Below are 17,611 nucleotides of genomic sequence, written 5' to 3' on the forward strand. Positions count from 1 at the left end.
AGCATGAACAGTGATTCTTGGGTCCTCCTATAACTATAGAGGAATAGATGTATTAATCTTATATTAATCTTATATTATAAGCATTAATACATCAATATCCAACCTACATCCTCTCTCAATTGTAGGATTTCACAAATTCTAAAATATAATAGTTTTTTATTATTTGGGGATTCAATATCCCAAAATTGGTTTTGAAACAAACATGGTTTATGGAATTCTAAAACCCAAAAAACTTGTAATCCACCTTATATCACAAAAAGAAGTTGAAACAAAAAAGAGGATTTCACAAATCCTAAAAATATATTATTTGTTTATAATTTAGGGATTCAATATCCCAAAAAAAAGTGAAACAAACAAAGTTTATGGAATACCAAAACTCAAAAAAAACACTTTTTACATCCCAAAATTTGAAATCCACCCTATATCCAAAAAAAAAGTGAAACAAACACCCCCTAATTGTCTATCTTTCTGGTTTTTAAGGCAAAAAATACTGGGGGCTCTTACCAATTCTGCCGCCGGCAAAACTGAATAACATGGTTACATATTTTCAAACGCCCATTACACATCACACCCGTCTCTCTGACACGTGGGAGCCACTCCTGCCTCTGTAAACTGAAACGGGTGCCTCTTTTGGTCTAATTCTTTAATTCCGCTTTTGTCTTCTTCTTCACCTCTCCCAGACTCCCATGCCCCGAAGCCACAGTATAGAGGACTTTTGGCGAAAAGAAAGAGAGAAAAAAAAAGGAGAATAAAAGAAACAGAGTCAGATTTTCTCTCTCTCGATAGCAATAATTGGAATTCGATGGGCCTTCGAAGCAAAGCTGCACACTTTGTCACTGATCTCACCACTGTTCTCCTCAATCCCATTTCCGACCAACCCTCGCCGAGGTCTAAAACCGTAAGTTAAATTTCCCCCCTTTTTATGATCGTTTTCTTTTTTTTATGACCAGATGAACTGATGAATAGAATATTACAAACCGACCTTGTGGATTGATTGAAGGACCTTTTTTTTCCTGAGATTGGTATGGTTTATGTTCATGTTTGAATGATGATATGTTGGGATTTTCTGAGAAAACTTTTGATTGAATGTTTACTGGCTTTTATTCAGAAATGGGTTTCATTAATTCTGGTCAGTTGATGTTTATGTTGTGATTTAAATTAAATCTCACTGGATTCTGTGGGGTACTATAGAAAGTTGGAAGATATCAATGTTACTGATTGTTTAGTTGGTACTTAAGTAAATCTACATTTAAGAAGTGAAAGTGAAAAGGATGGATTTTTGAATTAGAAATAAACAAAATACTTGTTCTGCTGAATTTATATGGAGATGCTAATACTTTGTGAGTTCTAAAGCAATTACAATGTTAGACCATCTCCAACGCAGCGGCATTTTGAGACGAAAAGGGAAAATGCCGCTGCGTGGGAGCTCCAATGGAGCGGCATTTGTTGCCGCATTTTGACGGGGATGAACAGCGCGACGCTATATTTGGCGTCGCACTGTTCATCCCCCATTACTGTTTTTTTTTATTTTTTTATTTTTTTATTTTTCAATTTTTTTTTAAACCTCATACTTTTATATATTTACAATTTGTCTCCAATTGTTTCATTAAATATATAAAACAACCCTAATAATATTTAAATTTTATAATTTCACCCCAATTGTATAATGTGGACAAAATAAATTATGGTTTTTTTAAATTAAAAAAATGCTAAAATTTAACAGACATTATTATTAATTATAATATTAAAATCTAGACATACATAATATAAAACTTCATTAAAGAGCAATCATAATACATAATTCAAATATAAATTACATATCTGAAATACATAACATATAAAAACTGACACACATAATATAAAACTTCATTAAAATAAAACATAAAATACAACTAAACATGGTGACGTTACTTAAGATGGACAAGCAACTCTCAATAATCTGGTAGATCGGGGCCAGAGTGTCCAATATCATTAAAATAATTGCCAAAATTAGAAGCAGACCCTTGTTCTTGTTGATTTCTTTTTTGTATTATTTTAATCTGTTGAGCTCGAACGTACTCACGCACGTTTGGATCAGCAATGGAATTCAAATCTTTCATTATAATTTTCCATTCATCTCTATCTTTTTTCATGGCTATCTTTTCTCGTTCGATATCAAATGCTTCTTGCCTGTCCAAGCTCGCCTTGTCTAACCTGTCTATAAGTCGATTGTTGGAGGTCTCGATGGAGTCCACTACACTTGACTCATGATCATCATTTTTCCTTTTCAATTTAGCTTTTTTTACCCCAATAGGTCGTTCAGATGGAGTAAATGATGACAATCCAGGAGATGTTGATATAGGAGATTCCGGAGTGGGATTATCTGATTGTGACGAGTCGAAGTTCACACTTTGGGATTGTCTTCGACCAACTTGTCTTGCTGTGGGGACATCATCTTTGAATTTTTCGAAATTTTTAACCATATTCCAGACATGATCAAATTTGAAACCTTTTTTGTACTTCGGTTCTTGCATAAATAACATCTTTGCTCGAACTAACTGTAAATTATAGTGAACATCAAGTTATGTATTTCAACAATAATAATAAAATTCAAACGATAATTAATAGAATACTTACAATATCTTCATCTGAAGCACCACTTGGATTCAGATTCTCTACTTGTCTCAAGCACGCATTCAATTTCCTTACTTCATTACTTATAATTTCCATTCGAGAACGAATTGATCGGCTCGTACGCATCTCAAAATGCTGATCTCGAAGTTCATTGTATTTGTCCTCCACACGAGACCAAAATGCATCTCGAGACTGGTTTCTACCGATAATAGGGTCTTGAGAAATATCCAAGAATACTTGACAAAGGAGCACATCTTCAGTAACCGTGTACCCAGTTGATCGAACAGACATTTTTTGTAAAAAGTGGTTGGTTTGGAGATCAGAAATACTTCGAATTGGGTGGTTTGAAGTAGAACTCATGAATGTTATTTATAGCCAATCCAAATTTGTTTTTTTTGTTTGAATTTGAATTTGAATTTGAATTTGAATTTGCGGTTGGTTTGAATTTGTCGGTGGTCAACATTTGAAATTGAATCATTTTGTACAAACTGATCAGCTTTACACATTATCCAACGTTGTCGGTGGGAATCAATTTTTGAAATCAGGTCAGCTTTACACATTGTCCAACGTATACACAGCTCAGCTCTCCTTGAATTGTGTGAAAGCTTTGTACGAGTGGGAATCAATTTTTGAAATCAGGTCAGCTTTACACATTGTCCAACGTATACAAAGCTCAGCTCTCCTTGAATTGTGTGAAAGCTTTGTACGAGTGGGAATCAATTTTTGAAATCAGGTCAGCTTTACACATTGTCCAACGTATACACAGCTTAGCTCTCCTTGAATTGTGTGAAAGCTTTGTACAAGTGGGAATCAATTTTTGAAATCAGGTCAGCTTTATACATTGTCCAACGTATACAGCTAAAAGCAAATTTGAATTTTGTGACAAATTGATAACAGCTGGAAAGCATTTCCTAAAATCAGCTCAACTTTACACATTGTTCAATGTATACAGCTAAGCAAAGTTTTATAAATAGCATACTAGATTAGGTACATCAACACAATTACTCATTGTTGTGTTAAAGTTATTATTCTCCATTTCTGCATACTTCAGTCATTCTTTTCTTACTTCAAAAATGAATTTCGATGTTGGAGGTCCATCATACTTATCATCATCTTCATCTTCGGATGATGATAATTTTCTGTCCAATATCATTGCAGAGATTGATGAAACCGAAGAAGTAATTTGTGAGTACATCAACAACAACATGATCCTCGTTAACAATTTACGTCAACACAACTACCAACCGATCCATGGTGGCTCGATTCCCGGTCATGCAGTGATCAACCGCGATCGAGAAAATGCGCATCAGAATTTGGTCATAGATTACTTTGCCGATAATCCACGTTTTGGAGAAGATATGTTTCGTCGTCGATATCGGATGTCAAGAAGTTTGTTCCTTCGTATTGTTGATGCAGTGAAAGATCATGACTATTACTTCCAACAACGAAGTGATGGACTTGGTAGAATGGGATTATCACCGTTACAGAAAGTAACAGCTGTTTTTCGCATGTTGGCATACGGTCTACCAGCTGATGCTACGGACGAATACGTTAAAATAGGTGAGTCAACAGCAATTGAAAGTATGACAAAATTTTGTCGTGCTATGGTGGAAATATTCGCAGAGCGGTATCTACGAACACCTAACGCTAACGATATTGCTAGGCTACTCTATATTGGAAAAAAACGTGGTTTTCCAGGAATGTTAGGAAGTCTTGATTGTATGCATTGGAAATGGAAAAATTGTCCAACAGCATGGTCTGGGCAATACACAGGACGTAGTGGGTCACCAACTATTATCCTCGAAGCTGTGGCAGATTATGATCTTTGGATATGGCACGCATATTTTGGTATGCCAGGCACCAATAATGATATCAATGTGCTGGAGTCATCTAATCTTTTCTCTAACCTAGCTCAAGGTATTGCTCCTCCCGCTCACTATGTTATTCAAGGAAAAGAGTATAATATGGGTTATTATTTAGCTGATGGTATATATCCGAAATGGGCTACTATTGTACAAACAATCCAACAGCCACAAGGTAGGAAGAAAAAATATTTTGCCATGAAACAGGAAGCATGTAGAAAAGATGTAGAACGTGCGTTCGGAGTTCTCCAATCACGATTTGCAATCGTGGCAGGATCAGCACGTTTTTGGAAAAAACATGTATTACATGACATAATGACTGCATGCATTATTATGCACAATATGATAATCGAGGATGAACGTGATCTTTATGCACCAATTCAAGAAGTGAGGGAAGCACCAACACCAGAAGTTGATATGGTAGCAGATGAAACTACAAGATTTACTCAATTTATTACACGTTACGGAAAAATCAAGGATAAAGATGCTCATATTGCGCTTCGTAATGCATTGATAGATCATCTATGGGAGGAATACACTAATTCAGATAGTTAAGTGCATACTAAATTTGTAATTTTTACATTGTTGTTAATGTTTAATTATTTCCTTGTATTTTATTTCCTGTTGTGTTCTTGAATGTAATATTTTGGCAATATCAATAATAAAAATATAATATTTTAGCAATCAAGTTATTTTAATTAATAAAATAATATTTTATTGTTTTATTAGTTTAATTTTTAAATAATAAATCATTTTGTTTGGAAAATATGTGAAAAAATAAAATTTGATATGTGGGGTTAATTGTTGAAATAGTTAAAAATATAGGGAATAAAAAATAATCATATAAAAGTAGATAAAAAGAAAGATACTGAGAATATTCCTTTTTGGTGCAAAAAATGGTGCAATGGGTTGGAGATGAATTACTGTTAGATGTGACTTTTGCACCATTTTGGTGCAAAATTTGCACCATTTTGAGGCAAAGGGTTGGAGATGCCCTTAGGGAAGATAATTCACTGTAAAGAAGTTATTTTCATAGATATAATCATATAATGATGATTCATCACGAGGTAGTTCGGTAGATGAAGAATTATTTGAAGCAATATTTGCCAAGAGGTTGGATTGCTGGCTTTTTTCTTCTTCAAGGAGTCACTGTTCTTCCTGGAAATATTTCTTTTCCAGTGGAATGATTAATTTGTTTATGAAGTGTATAGTTTCCTGCCATTTGTGATGCTTACATTGATAAACTAGGATATAACCAAGTGCTTTAGACTTCTTCATTCCATTGTCAATGTTCATGTGATTATACGTAAATACAAGATTATCACTGTAGTTCTTTAACCTTCAAAATTTGAGTGATGAATATGTTAGACCCTAGAGAGGGGGTGATTAGGGTCTTATGCTAATCTAATCCGATTTTATGCTAATTAAAACTAATTAACAAGTTATCCTAGCAAGTATGAAATACAACAAGATATGTGAGGTAGGATAAGCAATATGAATAAAGAGATATATCCTAGCAAAGAGGTAATATATGCAAGGATATATAAACTAACACAAGGGTGAAATAAATATAAACATGATAAGAGTGATAGTGTAACTAAACAATGGAAACACACAATATGATCATGGAGTTCGGACCTTCCGTCCTACGTCTCCGCTCCCCACTCTCGGGAAAAAATCCACTATCACAATCGGGTTTTCTACGCTCACCCGAATAACGTTTACACATCACAATGTCGGTTTTCAACGTTCACCGATCAACGTTTACAATCACTCACAATATCGATTTTTAACGCTCATCGATCAACGTTCACTCCTCACACTCGGTTTTCTAGCTCACCGAAAACAACTTAACCATATGAAAACAAACATGTATATATATAAATATGTATTTGGTTCATATTTAAACTTGAAAATCAAAACTTATATATATATATATATATATATATATTTCAATAAGCTTGACTTGGTACACTTGTGGAAGAAGCTTGAACTTGTATCTTTAACTTGAATATATATTATTTCACTCCACTATTCCGCCAACCTCCATTGGATATGATCATTGAAGCTCTATTCCATCCATCATTCAACCCGTTGTTTGCTTAGAATAAATGCGAAAACACAAACCGAAAACTTTATAACACTAACAATGTAACAACAAATATGTTCTCTATAATAGATGAGAACTCAATGTAGCTCACTCTCAATTGTTACAAACTCCCCACATCCCAAATTATACTAAGTATGAAAATACAATAAGCTCAATGGTTGTGTGTGTAAGCAATGAGAAAAATAAGTCTAAACTCAATTTAATCTAGCAAAATAAATATGACATATTAAGCATAAACAAGCTAGATAAAGAGTTTAAGAAAACTTCTCTAAAACAAGAGTGGAGGGATGTAGATTGAAGCCCAAACAAGATTGATGATCTCCTCAAACTCTTGTAAAATTCTCTTCACAAACAAACTCTTAAACACTCTTTTAAACAAACACAAAACAAGCTTAAACCCTTGTTAAACTCTTTTAAAACATCTCTTGGTAGTAAAAAATAGTTATGAAAAAGGGGTACATATAAGGAAGAAGAAAACAACCCAAAAAAACCCTAAAAACCCACTAAAAAACAAAAATCAGCAAGTTACCGTTACAGTGCAACGGTAACATCGGCGGTCAACCGTGGCGGTCGATCGCGAGAAGAAAACTACAAAACTGGTCTCTAGACTGCTGACGGTCGACCGTGGCGGTCGACCACACTGTAGCACGGTCGACCGTACTTTTCCAGATTTTGACAGATGCTGGAATTTTACGTATCTGACTTTATAAAATCAATTAAAAATAGTAAATCAACTCCAAAAATTATGAAATTTTGAGGGAAGGTTCTAGACATGTAGATAAACATGTTAGAGAAAGAATTTTTGAAATATCACTTCCCAGTTAAGAGAAATAAATGTTTGAACATAGATATACAGTTTTTGAAAAAACTGCTGAAAATACGATTTTGTAAATTCAATTAAAAATAACAAAACAACTCCAAAATTAGTAAAACTTGGAAAAATGTTTGTATATATGATGATAAACATGTAAACAAATTTTTTTTCAAATTGCATTTCCCAATTGTGAAAACATATCTGTTTTGTAAAAACATGCACGGACACATGCACGTACATGAACAAAAAACTTGGTTTTTTCAAAAACGAGTTCAAACAACTTGGAAACACTTTAGAATGGATTTGTAGACATTATACGAGATATGAAAATAGTGTGAACAAGTCTTTAATCCATAAACACAATATTTTTCTAAATACAATAGAATATGAAACAAACAAAAGTGTATATGAAGATATATATTGTTTCATATCTACATAACTAAACCAAAACAACTTAACCATATGAAAACAAACATGTATATATATAAATATGTATTTGTTTCATATTTAAACTTGAAAATCAAAACTTATATATATATATATATGACTATATATATAAAACCAAATACGTGTATGTGTGTATATGATTGAGCTTAGAGTACCAACACACATAATATAAAAACCTAAACTAAATTACCCAAGCTTGATCTTGATCTTCAATAAGCTTGACTTGGTACACTTGTGGAAGAAGCTTGAACTTGTATCTTTAACTTGAATATATATTGTTTCACTCCACTATTCCGCCAACCTCTATTGGATATGATCGTTGAAGCTCTATTCCATCCATCATTCAACCCGTTGTTTGCCTAGAATAAATGTGAAAACACAAACACTAGACAAACAACATTAGATGTAAATTGTTTGTTAAACATCATCAAAACAAGAAGGCCAACAGAATATGGTATGGTGTCATGTGTACAGAAGAGTCATAATCACCAGTGAGGGCACAAAATGCTATAAAACTATTTTCAGGTGATTAGTGGCCCAAGTTTCTTTTTCCTGGATAAGCATATGACAGTTTGTGTGACACTGTGGCACTCTATAACATGTCCTTAAATGCTAGACCTTGCTTATAAGCGAAAAAGTACTTTTTTCCAAAGAGTTCATGTTCTTAATCTCAAGGATTAGAACCTTAGTATTTAGTACTATCTACACTACTACCTCTTGAATTATCTCCCTATCTTGATTTGTATTGTGTAACTTTTTAGGAGGCTTCTGTTTAACATACATCTTAAAATTAGTTTTAAAAGTACACCCTACTTTTTTTTGCCTTAAAAAATTGATGGATACCCTCAAGTGTTACAATACTCTATTCTATTCTTTTCCCATGGATGACATGGGAGCGTTACATTGTAGAAATAATCTGCAATGAGTGCAAGAAATGATAATCCCTGCATTTTTGAGTTTTGGTGTCCCTTTCCTCAAACGATCTAATCAGTCCTAGATATAATCTGATTAGTTTTTATCTAGATAACCGGATTCTCCTATGTGTTGTTTTTGATATTTACTATATTCTTATATTATTTTAAATTTTTATATAATAAGCACTCATAGACTTATGGCATGATCCAGACACCAGTTTCAGGTTGTAGTTTGCTTGTTCCTACTACTCAACTTAAGATTGAACTTCACCGTTGAAATTTAGACAACTTTTCCCCAGACATCATGTTTCTAAAATTCTAATGATATTTTCTCTTTTGGAAATTAAATTGGTTTTTTATTCTGTTGAATTTGTGTAATATAAGGATCTTCTTTTGTTGATACAGGAGGAGCATGGGACAGAAAGCCCAGAAAATGAAGATATGGAGGACGACTCTGTGACTGAAGATGGCCCTGACACATCCTCTTTCTCAGCATTCCTCGTCTCCCTTCTGACTTCTTCTGAATCTGGTAGTGATTCTGTCGAGGGTTTAAATGAGCACCATTTTGCAATAAGAGATACAGCACCAGAGCCAGAAATCAAGGAGGCTGTCGGCAGGAAAAGTCTCCTTGCAAGAGGAAGGCAAACTATTGGAAGAGCTATTCATAAAGCAGCTAGGATCAGTGGTTATCGACAAAACTTAGAGCCTAAAATTGCCTGTGACACAATTAGTGAGTCCAAACATGTTGAATATGAACCAAAGCCAGTGAAGGTCCAAAATGACTTTAACCTTCCAGAGATTTCTGAACCATCGTTGCTTCTGTCGGAAAACCTGCGAGCTGCTGTTTACTTCTCAATGCCGGCATTGGCTCAAGGGAGGAATTGGGTGCTGCTGTATAGGTGATGTATAAACATCCAGTTGTTATAACATATTCCCTTTTCTGGTTTTCAATGAGTTTAATGATATGATGCAAATATTCATGATATATCTTGTTGTTTTCATTCTTTTGTGCAGCACATGGAGGCATGGAATCTCTTTATCAACACTGTACCGGAGAAGCATGCTCTGCCCTGGTTACTCTTTGTTGGTATTATTCTATATAGCTGTCTAATAAAACACATTATTTACGATATTTTACCCTACAATACATTCTTTCTCTTCATCATTATATTTGGATTACCATGTTATATGGTTGAAAACGACACTTATGTCACTATTGGTCAGGCCTGATGATATCAAGGTTCGAGGTTAAGAAATAGCCACAGATATACAGCCATGATATATGACATCTGGTTCCGGATAAAGTTCAAGCTATGTTTGGTTCAGCATAAAGTTATTAATTTAGCATGGAGTGAGGTTACCCATACTGTTCCTTTTTGGTGGCCAGAATCATTATCAGATCTAATCAGGCTTGGAGCAGTTTGGTAACATTCAGTGAGGTTGAGAATATTTAGGATCCAAGGGACATAAGGATAATGTGATATTTTCTTTTAGTAGAAACCTGGACATCCCGTAGGTCTTCTTGCCAGGATTTATTAAGAATTTATGTCTTATTCTAGTTGAGCTGGGCTAGATGACATTTAATGCTCTGTTTTCTGATGTTACAGAAATCATAGTTATATTTTATTCCCCAGTGGGTGAAGAAAATAAGAACATGAAAGACAGGATATTATATATCAGAGGATGTATAAATTCTAACAAGATGAATATTCCAAGTTTGCCCCTTTAGTTTTCTAGGCTATAAGCCTAATTTGCAATTGTAACTTATGTCAGTATTGCATATAACCTAGTGTCAAATTTCACATGCAACAATGCTTTGTAATCTTTTCTTTGCCCCTAGTTACCACTGCACTAACGGAGACTTCTTGTCTGATCTTTAGGAGCAAATTGTATTAAAATGTCATGTTTAAATAACATGGAATTGTGATGTTTTGGGCAAGTTTTAAATATCGGGTATCGGGGAAAATCGGATGGCTAAAATTCATATCGGATTGCAGATATCGGGAAAATATTGGGGATATGTAGTAAATATCAGAATGCCATAATGAGTGTTTGTATACATAGTATAATGCATTAAAATGTAATCTTAACATAATGTAATAAAATTTAAGCATACAAAATGTGAATAATATATGTTTAGGATCATTAATCAACCTTGTAAAACAAACAAAAGTACAAATCAACATTGCAACATTTGATCTGATTTTTTTAGGACAAAATGTCATTTGATATAATGGGGAAATCATGCTATTTCGCCCAAATATTACCAAACACCGCATATTATTTTGCGACAAGCTATATAAAAAGATATATCGGTCTACATATCGGCTCATATATCGGCCATATCGGGGATATATCACCCAAAATAGTCAAAAAGAGGTAAAGGATATTTAAAGATCATATCGGTTGCGGCAAGCCCTGTAAAAGATATATCGGGGGATATATTGGGCCATGTCGGGGATATTTAAACAATGGTTTTGGGTCTGCGCCTGATATACAAATATTTCATGATATTTGATCAACACTGAAATTATGTTTATAAAAGGACTAGAGATTAACTATGTAGCCAGTATTAAGGCTGTAGTTTCTCCTCATACTACATTTTAAAATGGGGCAACTCCAGTGAAAGTGGACTGATGTGCACCTTAACAAGGAGCCTGTTGTTGACACAAACCTTTTGTTATGCTCATAGTCATGTTATGGCATGTACTATGAAATATGGTTTGAGAGGTGTTTGCTTATCTCTTTGCTTGAGTTTCCTCTGATGGAAAACCCTCAAAAAAAATTATTGGTGATCAAAATGCTATGTGTGTTCACCCATATGCTTATCTTTTATATTTGATTACTTCACAAAAAAAGTTGCTTTTGCTAAAAAAAAACTTGTATAACATCAGAAGTATTCTTGTAGTGAATCTGTGGGTTGTGTTCCCTTCTCCACTTCTTTAAAAGAGTAGAAAGATGGTTGTCCTGTTTTCTTCGAGAAATATGATGATAATGTTTTCTGTATTGGTCATTGTTTTTATTCAGCTACAATTGTATCCTTATTTTTTATTTAAGTTAATTAAACCACTCAATGAAAGTGTAGCAGTCAATATCTTGGATAGGACCAAGAAACAAGTATTATATCTTAGTTATTTGTCCAAACTCTTTCTCATTCTATTAAAATTCAACTAATGCTCCTTGGTTACATGAGCTTAAATTGCATGGTTACAAAAGCTTGGTTTACCTACCTCTCAAGCTCTGTTACCGGGGTGCTTCTAGCATGAAGCTGTACCCGACACGTACCTGACACTTATCCATACCAAAACTTCATGGGCACTCCTTAGATACATGTGTGTACTTATTCAGATGTGTACTCAATTATATGATATACGTTTTAGTTTACAATGCTTGTCAAAAAAAGAAAAAAGAAAAAAAGAGAAGAAGACAACATTACCAAGGAAACTTAAATATGTGATAGAAATTTTATTCTAATAACACATAAATTGAAAAAAATAATGGTCCCATGTAAATTATTAAAAGTGTGTGCGAGAGCGCGTGTCCCAATACACTACATTTTACAAAATTTCCACGTCCTGTACCCTTACTCGCACCTATATCAGTACCCGTACCCTGTTCTATCCAACATAGCAGTCTCAACTGACATCCAAGACTTGTTTGAAGAATAGATCTTAGAAGGTAAGAGTTAATTCTTACTGACTCCTGGAAGCACCCAAAAAAAATAGAGGTATAGGCATTGCAGATCAACCTGGGAGTTTTGTATTTATTCTGTGGATTTGAAATAACGGCACTATTAACTCTATGCTAACAACGGTATCAGCAGTAGGTACTTTGATGGTTCTCTGTGTCTGATCCAGTAGATGAAAGAATATAACAGCAATGAGGACAAAGACATAAAGTCGATTGTGAGGTTCTATCTGCAATTGCTTTCCCTTCTCATATTTGATTTGCTCTGTAAAGGTAATTTATAACTCATACTCAAGTTAGTGTGTTCTGGATTGTTGTTATATAGAGTTTTATGTATAGTTTATATTCACTCATTCATCAATACAAATTACTGTTTTACTTCTCATCCTGTTTGTGCTACCATATTTCACCATTAAGCAAGAATTCCACATTTGCTTGTCAATGATATCTGTTTTTCCCTTTCATTTTAAGGTTGTCGGGGATCAGAAAGGTGCAGTATTTGGTGGTCTAATTGAGGCACCACTTCAACCTGCTGACAGGAGAAAGTATCAGGTGCTCAACGCTGAATTTTCTTATTGTTCCTTGACGATCGATCATTGACAGCTCTTGGACAACTCTTGCTTCTTTCTGGTATAACTTTCTCACTTGGCATTTTTTAAGTTGCAGGGAACAAATAGCAGCTTTGTCTTCACTGACCGATCTAGCCACCCTGTCATTTTTCACTCTACAGGTAGTAGGAATGACCTTAGGTCTGTAATACTCAAATTTGTCCTAGATTGGTTTGCTTACACTGGTGAAATACATTTGATGCATCTAAGTAGAAATATTACTGTTTATGGGCCATTATGGTCATTTTTTAAATGAGTGTGCTTTGTCATTTGTTCATATCCATGGCCAGACCCTCTACAATGAAGTTTCGTCACAGTTCATTTATTTATACTGTTTTTTTTTTTTTTTGCTACTTTTGCATCTTACCTACCTGTAGTGAGCATACTGCTTCAGTCTTTGATCCATAAAATATAGCTGAAACTTTCTTCTTTTAATTTTTAAGTCATGGATACACTCTCTTCAACTAGGGCTTAAGGTTGCATTTGTCAGGCTGTCCCCCAATCTACTTGTATTCAAAGTTCATAGCTACTTGTATTCAAAGTTTATAGCTACTTGGGGTTGTCTAGTCAAAAACTGTACCAGTTTTAGATCTGATAACCTCTTAGCTCATAACTTTGATTATTGGGTTTAAAATTCTCCTTTCAATTATCTCATATACAAACACCATATCCGAAGCTATAAACATGCACCTGACATCTTCTTTTGGAACAAGTATCTGGGTAAAAATCCAAGGACTTAAAGCACTAAGTTTGTCAAGGTTACTAGCCACTGAGAATCATAATTTCCCATCTGACAGACCTTATGGATGAGGGAGCAGCATGACTCAGTTGATTGCTTCCTTTAAATTTTAACTACATACTTCATCCATATTTATGTTGGATACTTGTGCATGTGAACCCAAAATCATATGCCCAGGCAATAATGTTGATGAAAATATGGAGAAAATTATCATAATAGAACATACATAACAAGTTTGATATCTTATTATAGTTAAATATGCAGGTGCTAATCGATATTTCACTCATTGCTCACCTGATTTCTTGGCCTTGGGTGGAGGTGGTCATTTTGCTCTATACTTGGATGGAGACCTGTGAGATTCTTACCCGTTGCTTTATGAATGTTTTATCTTGATATTGGACTGACTGTGGATTTTATTTTATACATGTCATACTTTAATAGTAAAAGTAAAATGTTAGTCCTAATATTGATATTAATTCTTATCTTTTTCTCTAAAGGCTGAATGGTTCAAGTTCTGCTTCAGAGACCTTTGCCAATTCTTGCCTGGCGCATTCTGAAGACTTTGTAGTAAAGGAAGTTGAGGTATAACCACAGTCTTTTTCCTCACAAAGGTTTTCCCTTTTTCAATGTTTTTTCTTTTTCAATTTTTTGTCCCACATTTGACCTACAAACGACGTAACAGCTTGCCTACGTAGCTCTATGATGAAGAAGTGGATTATACAATGACAATTTGGCCTATGGGAAAAGTTTATCTTTAGTTATATTTTTTTTTAAGTAGAAATTTTAAAAATGTGAAACCATAAAATGTATCAAGACTACTCTTTCATCTTTTGGAATCATGCAAACTATAAGCTTGAATAACCGATATAATACCCCTTAAACAATCAAGTCAGATCACAAAATTACATATTTAGAAGTGTCAATCTTCTAGAGTGCATGATGAAAATAAATTATTCATCATATGTACAAGCAGTCCATCAGTAAGAAAATTGGAATGTGAGTACAAAAATAATGTAAATGTATATGAAGCTTATAAAACTGTAACAATAACAGCATCTATATTTTATGCAAAAACCTAGCAGAAAGGCTAAAAGGGTAGTTTTATATTGTCTTGTATGCTGGGATTTCGACAACTTGTATTTGATAATGGCGAGTCCAACACTTTGGTTCACATGCTTCTAAATTAAACTGTACTTACTTTTTCAAGTTAAATAAGTTCAATCTACAACACCATAATTTTTCAAAACCACCAGCATACATGCAAAATAACTCCTTACCTTTAATTTATGAAGTTACATCTAAGCCCAAATTTATTTAAAATCGTTAACTTCTCTTTTATTCTGGTAGGCCTGGCCCTTAAAACTTTTATCTAATTGTGCGCCTTGTCTAAATATTTATAAGTTTGTATATAACTGCTGTGTTCAGGTTTGTATTTAAAAGAGTAATGTAACGAATTATTTAAAGTGCCTTTAGTTTGGAAGTTGGATCCAGAAATTTCAGCTGTAATTGATGAGGAAAGAAAAAGATGGACTTTGAATGGAAACTCAACTTTTATTCATCAACTTTTTATTTTCAAAGGAAGTAATACATTGTTTTTTGTAGGATAACATCCTAAATGAAACAAACTCCCAGGTAACGAAGATAACAAAAATCATATCTAATTATTCTGACTGTTAGATAAAACTAAATAACAAGTCCAACTAAAACATGTTAACTAAAATGAAATCAAATCCTTAAAAGAATATTCCTTCCTAAAAATTAATTTTCAATGTCAGGCATCAGTTATTCTGTTAAATCATTTGGTTTTCTGGACATTTAACTTTTATTTTTTTGGATCTGCAGTTGTGGGGATTTGTTCATGCATCACAATACAATGAGATGATAAATTTGTGTCGAACAGAGCGACCTGGAATCTGCAGATGGTAGAAAAAAAATTCCTCAACCATGACATCAAAACTTTTTCCAGAGAAGAGTGATCAAATTCTAGCCGAACCTTGGGACTTATGTAAGCTTTTTCAAAGGCCATCTGTAAATAAACCGCATCGACATAACTAGAGTAGAAATTTTTGCCTAAGACATGTATGAAGAAATAATAAATTAGTGTCCATTGTATATATATGAGAGGACAAAATAATGACTATAAACTTGTAAATAAGCTTGTTAGTACTTTATTGTTGCAGTTATGTTTTATTTTGGTTCTTGAATTTGGAGTTTATACAAAGTGTCATCTTATAGGGGTTTAGTCTCACTGTGTTTAACTGGAAATGGATGAGTTGTGTAGGTATTTATAATAAGTAGCTTGGTTAGAATTCAATTTCAGCTGACGGCCTTCAGTTATAAAAAAAAAAAAAAAATCCTACCGACTCTGAGTTAGCTTTACCAGATCGTGTTGCTAGTGAACCAAGTCCTTCAAATAGCAGAAGTATAATACAGTTAATATTATTTGTTATTTTCTAACTTTTCTTCCTCATTTTAGTCCATCTAGACAAGTTATTTAATCCTTTTATTTTTTATTTTTACAATCAGACGAAGTAAATGTTTTTTTTTAAGTTGCTAGCGACAGTTCTGATCATTTTTTTTTCTGGTCAGTTCTGATCATTTTACAGTATTTGCTGTTGAAAAAGGTTTAAATATATAACTGGTCGGTTATAACCGGTGGTGGAAAGTAATAAATATATGTTTTTTTCTCCATCGAAAGTATTATCTTTGATAGTTATAGTTTTTGATGACAAAAAATAATAATGACATTAGTAAAAAAAAAATACCATAGTCAAAAAACGAAAGGCTAAATATGGACAATTAACGCCTCGTAACTTTCAAAATATCAGAAAACCCCTATTTTAAGAAAAAAATGCTCTTTAATTTCATTTGAAAAAATGCTCTTTAATTTTAAGATCTTCTAAAAAAAACCTCTCAAAAAATACCATAGTCAAAAAAAGAAAGGCTAAATATGGAAACGCCTCGTAACTTTCAAAATATCAGAAAACCCCTATTAAGTATAGAGATGAGGGAAACAACAAATCTACTTTAGCTTTTCAATTTCATTTATCCAAATGCTCTTTAATTTTAAGATCTTATAAAAAACCCCTCTCAAAAGGTAACTTTTAGGGGTTTTTTCCCTGATAAAATCCGGACGTTAAAGCGGGTTTCTGATAACCCCTAAACTTAAGGTGGTTTCCTGATATTTTCGTAGTTTTAGGGGGCTATCTGATGATTAGTCATACCTGAGGGTGTTTTCTGATATTTGGTTCAAACATTGGATGAGAGGCTGCGTACCAAAGTACGACGACGAAGACGTTTTGGCCGAATGCTGGAACCGGATACGTAAAAGCAACAGCGATCAATCAAACCAAAAAAACAAAAGAAAAGAAAGAGAGAAGAGGGGATCGATGTCAGAGATGGGAGGAGAATCCACCGCCATCATCCCTGGCCTAATCGAGAAAGCCGCCAGCTCGACATCCCAAGAAGTCGACCCTCGCCTCCTCAAGTCCATCAAATCCGCCGCCCGCTACTCCGCGCGCGAGACGCGCCTCCGCCGCCCTCAACCATCATGAACCCCTCCTCCGGCGACCCCACTCGCAGGTCCGCCTCCTCTCCCTCCTCGTCGCCGACGAGCTCTTCATGCGCTCCAAGCTCTTCCGCTCCCTCCTCGTCCCCGACCTCGACCTCTTCCTAACCCTAACCGTCGGATTCCGCCGAAACCTCCCCCTCCCCCCTCCCTCCTCCGTCGCCTCCGCCCTTCGCGCCAAGTCCGTCGAGATCCTCGAGAAGTGGACCGCTGAGTTCGGGGCTCACTACCGCCAGCTCAGGCTAGGGT

General features: G+C 34.5%; 3 protein-coding genes across 4 annotated transcripts in view; 2 read left to right on the forward strand and 1 right to left on the reverse strand.

Annotated features, from left to right (window-relative positions):
• On the forward strand, nucleotides 682-15,998 carry LOC109819928 (TLD domain-containing protein 2). 2 transcript variants are annotated; one of them, XM_020385916.1, is made up of 8 exons: nucleotides 682-898; nucleotides 9,166-9,659; nucleotides 9,775-9,847; nucleotides 12,919-12,999; nucleotides 13,114-13,177; nucleotides 14,047-14,146; nucleotides 14,292-14,376; nucleotides 15,637-15,998. In XM_020385916.1, the coding sequence occupies exons 1-8, from the start codon at nucleotides 803-805 to the stop codon at nucleotides 15,718-15,720; spliced, it is 1,077 nt and encodes a 358-aa protein (XP_020241505.1). In that variant the 5' UTR covers nucleotides 682-802; the 3' UTR covers nucleotides 15,721-15,998. The 2 variants fall into 2 exon arrangements, with proteins under 2 accessions (XP_020241505.1, XP_020241506.1); XM_020385917.1 differs by having other exon boundaries at nucleotides 14,059-14,146.
• On the reverse strand, nucleotides 1,908-3,179 carry LOC109819929 (glutathione S-transferase T3-like). The gene is made up of 2 exons (XM_020385918.1): nucleotides 2,617-3,179; nucleotides 1,908-2,537 (listed from the first exon to the last, which is right to left on the reverse strand). The coding sequence occupies exons 1-2, from the start codon at nucleotides 2,971-2,973 to the stop codon at nucleotides 1,932-1,934; spliced, it is 963 nt and encodes a 320-aa protein (XP_020241507.1). The 5' UTR covers nucleotides 2,974-3,179; the 3' UTR covers nucleotides 1,908-1,931.
• LOC109822418 (UV-stimulated scaffold protein A homolog) overlaps nucleotides 16,936-17,611 on the forward strand; it is a 2,548-nt gene continuing 1,872 nt past the window's right edge. Inside the window, 2 exon segments of the mRNA XM_020388611.1 lie at nucleotides 16,936-17,327; nucleotides 17,329-17,611. The exon segment at nucleotides 17,329-17,611 is cut by the window's right edge and continues 15 nt beyond it. Of these exon segments, the coding sequence (XP_020244200.1) occupies nucleotides 17,055-17,327; nucleotides 17,329-17,611 (556 nt within the window). The 5' untranslated portion in view covers nucleotides 16,936-17,054.

Source organism: Asparagus officinalis, chromosome 8, assembly GCF_001876935.1.
Source record: "Asparagus officinalis chromosome 8, Aspof.V1, whole genome shotgun sequence".
NCBI classification, from domain to species: Eukaryota; Viridiplantae; Streptophyta; class Magnoliopsida; order Asparagales; family Asparagaceae; genus Asparagus; species Asparagus officinalis.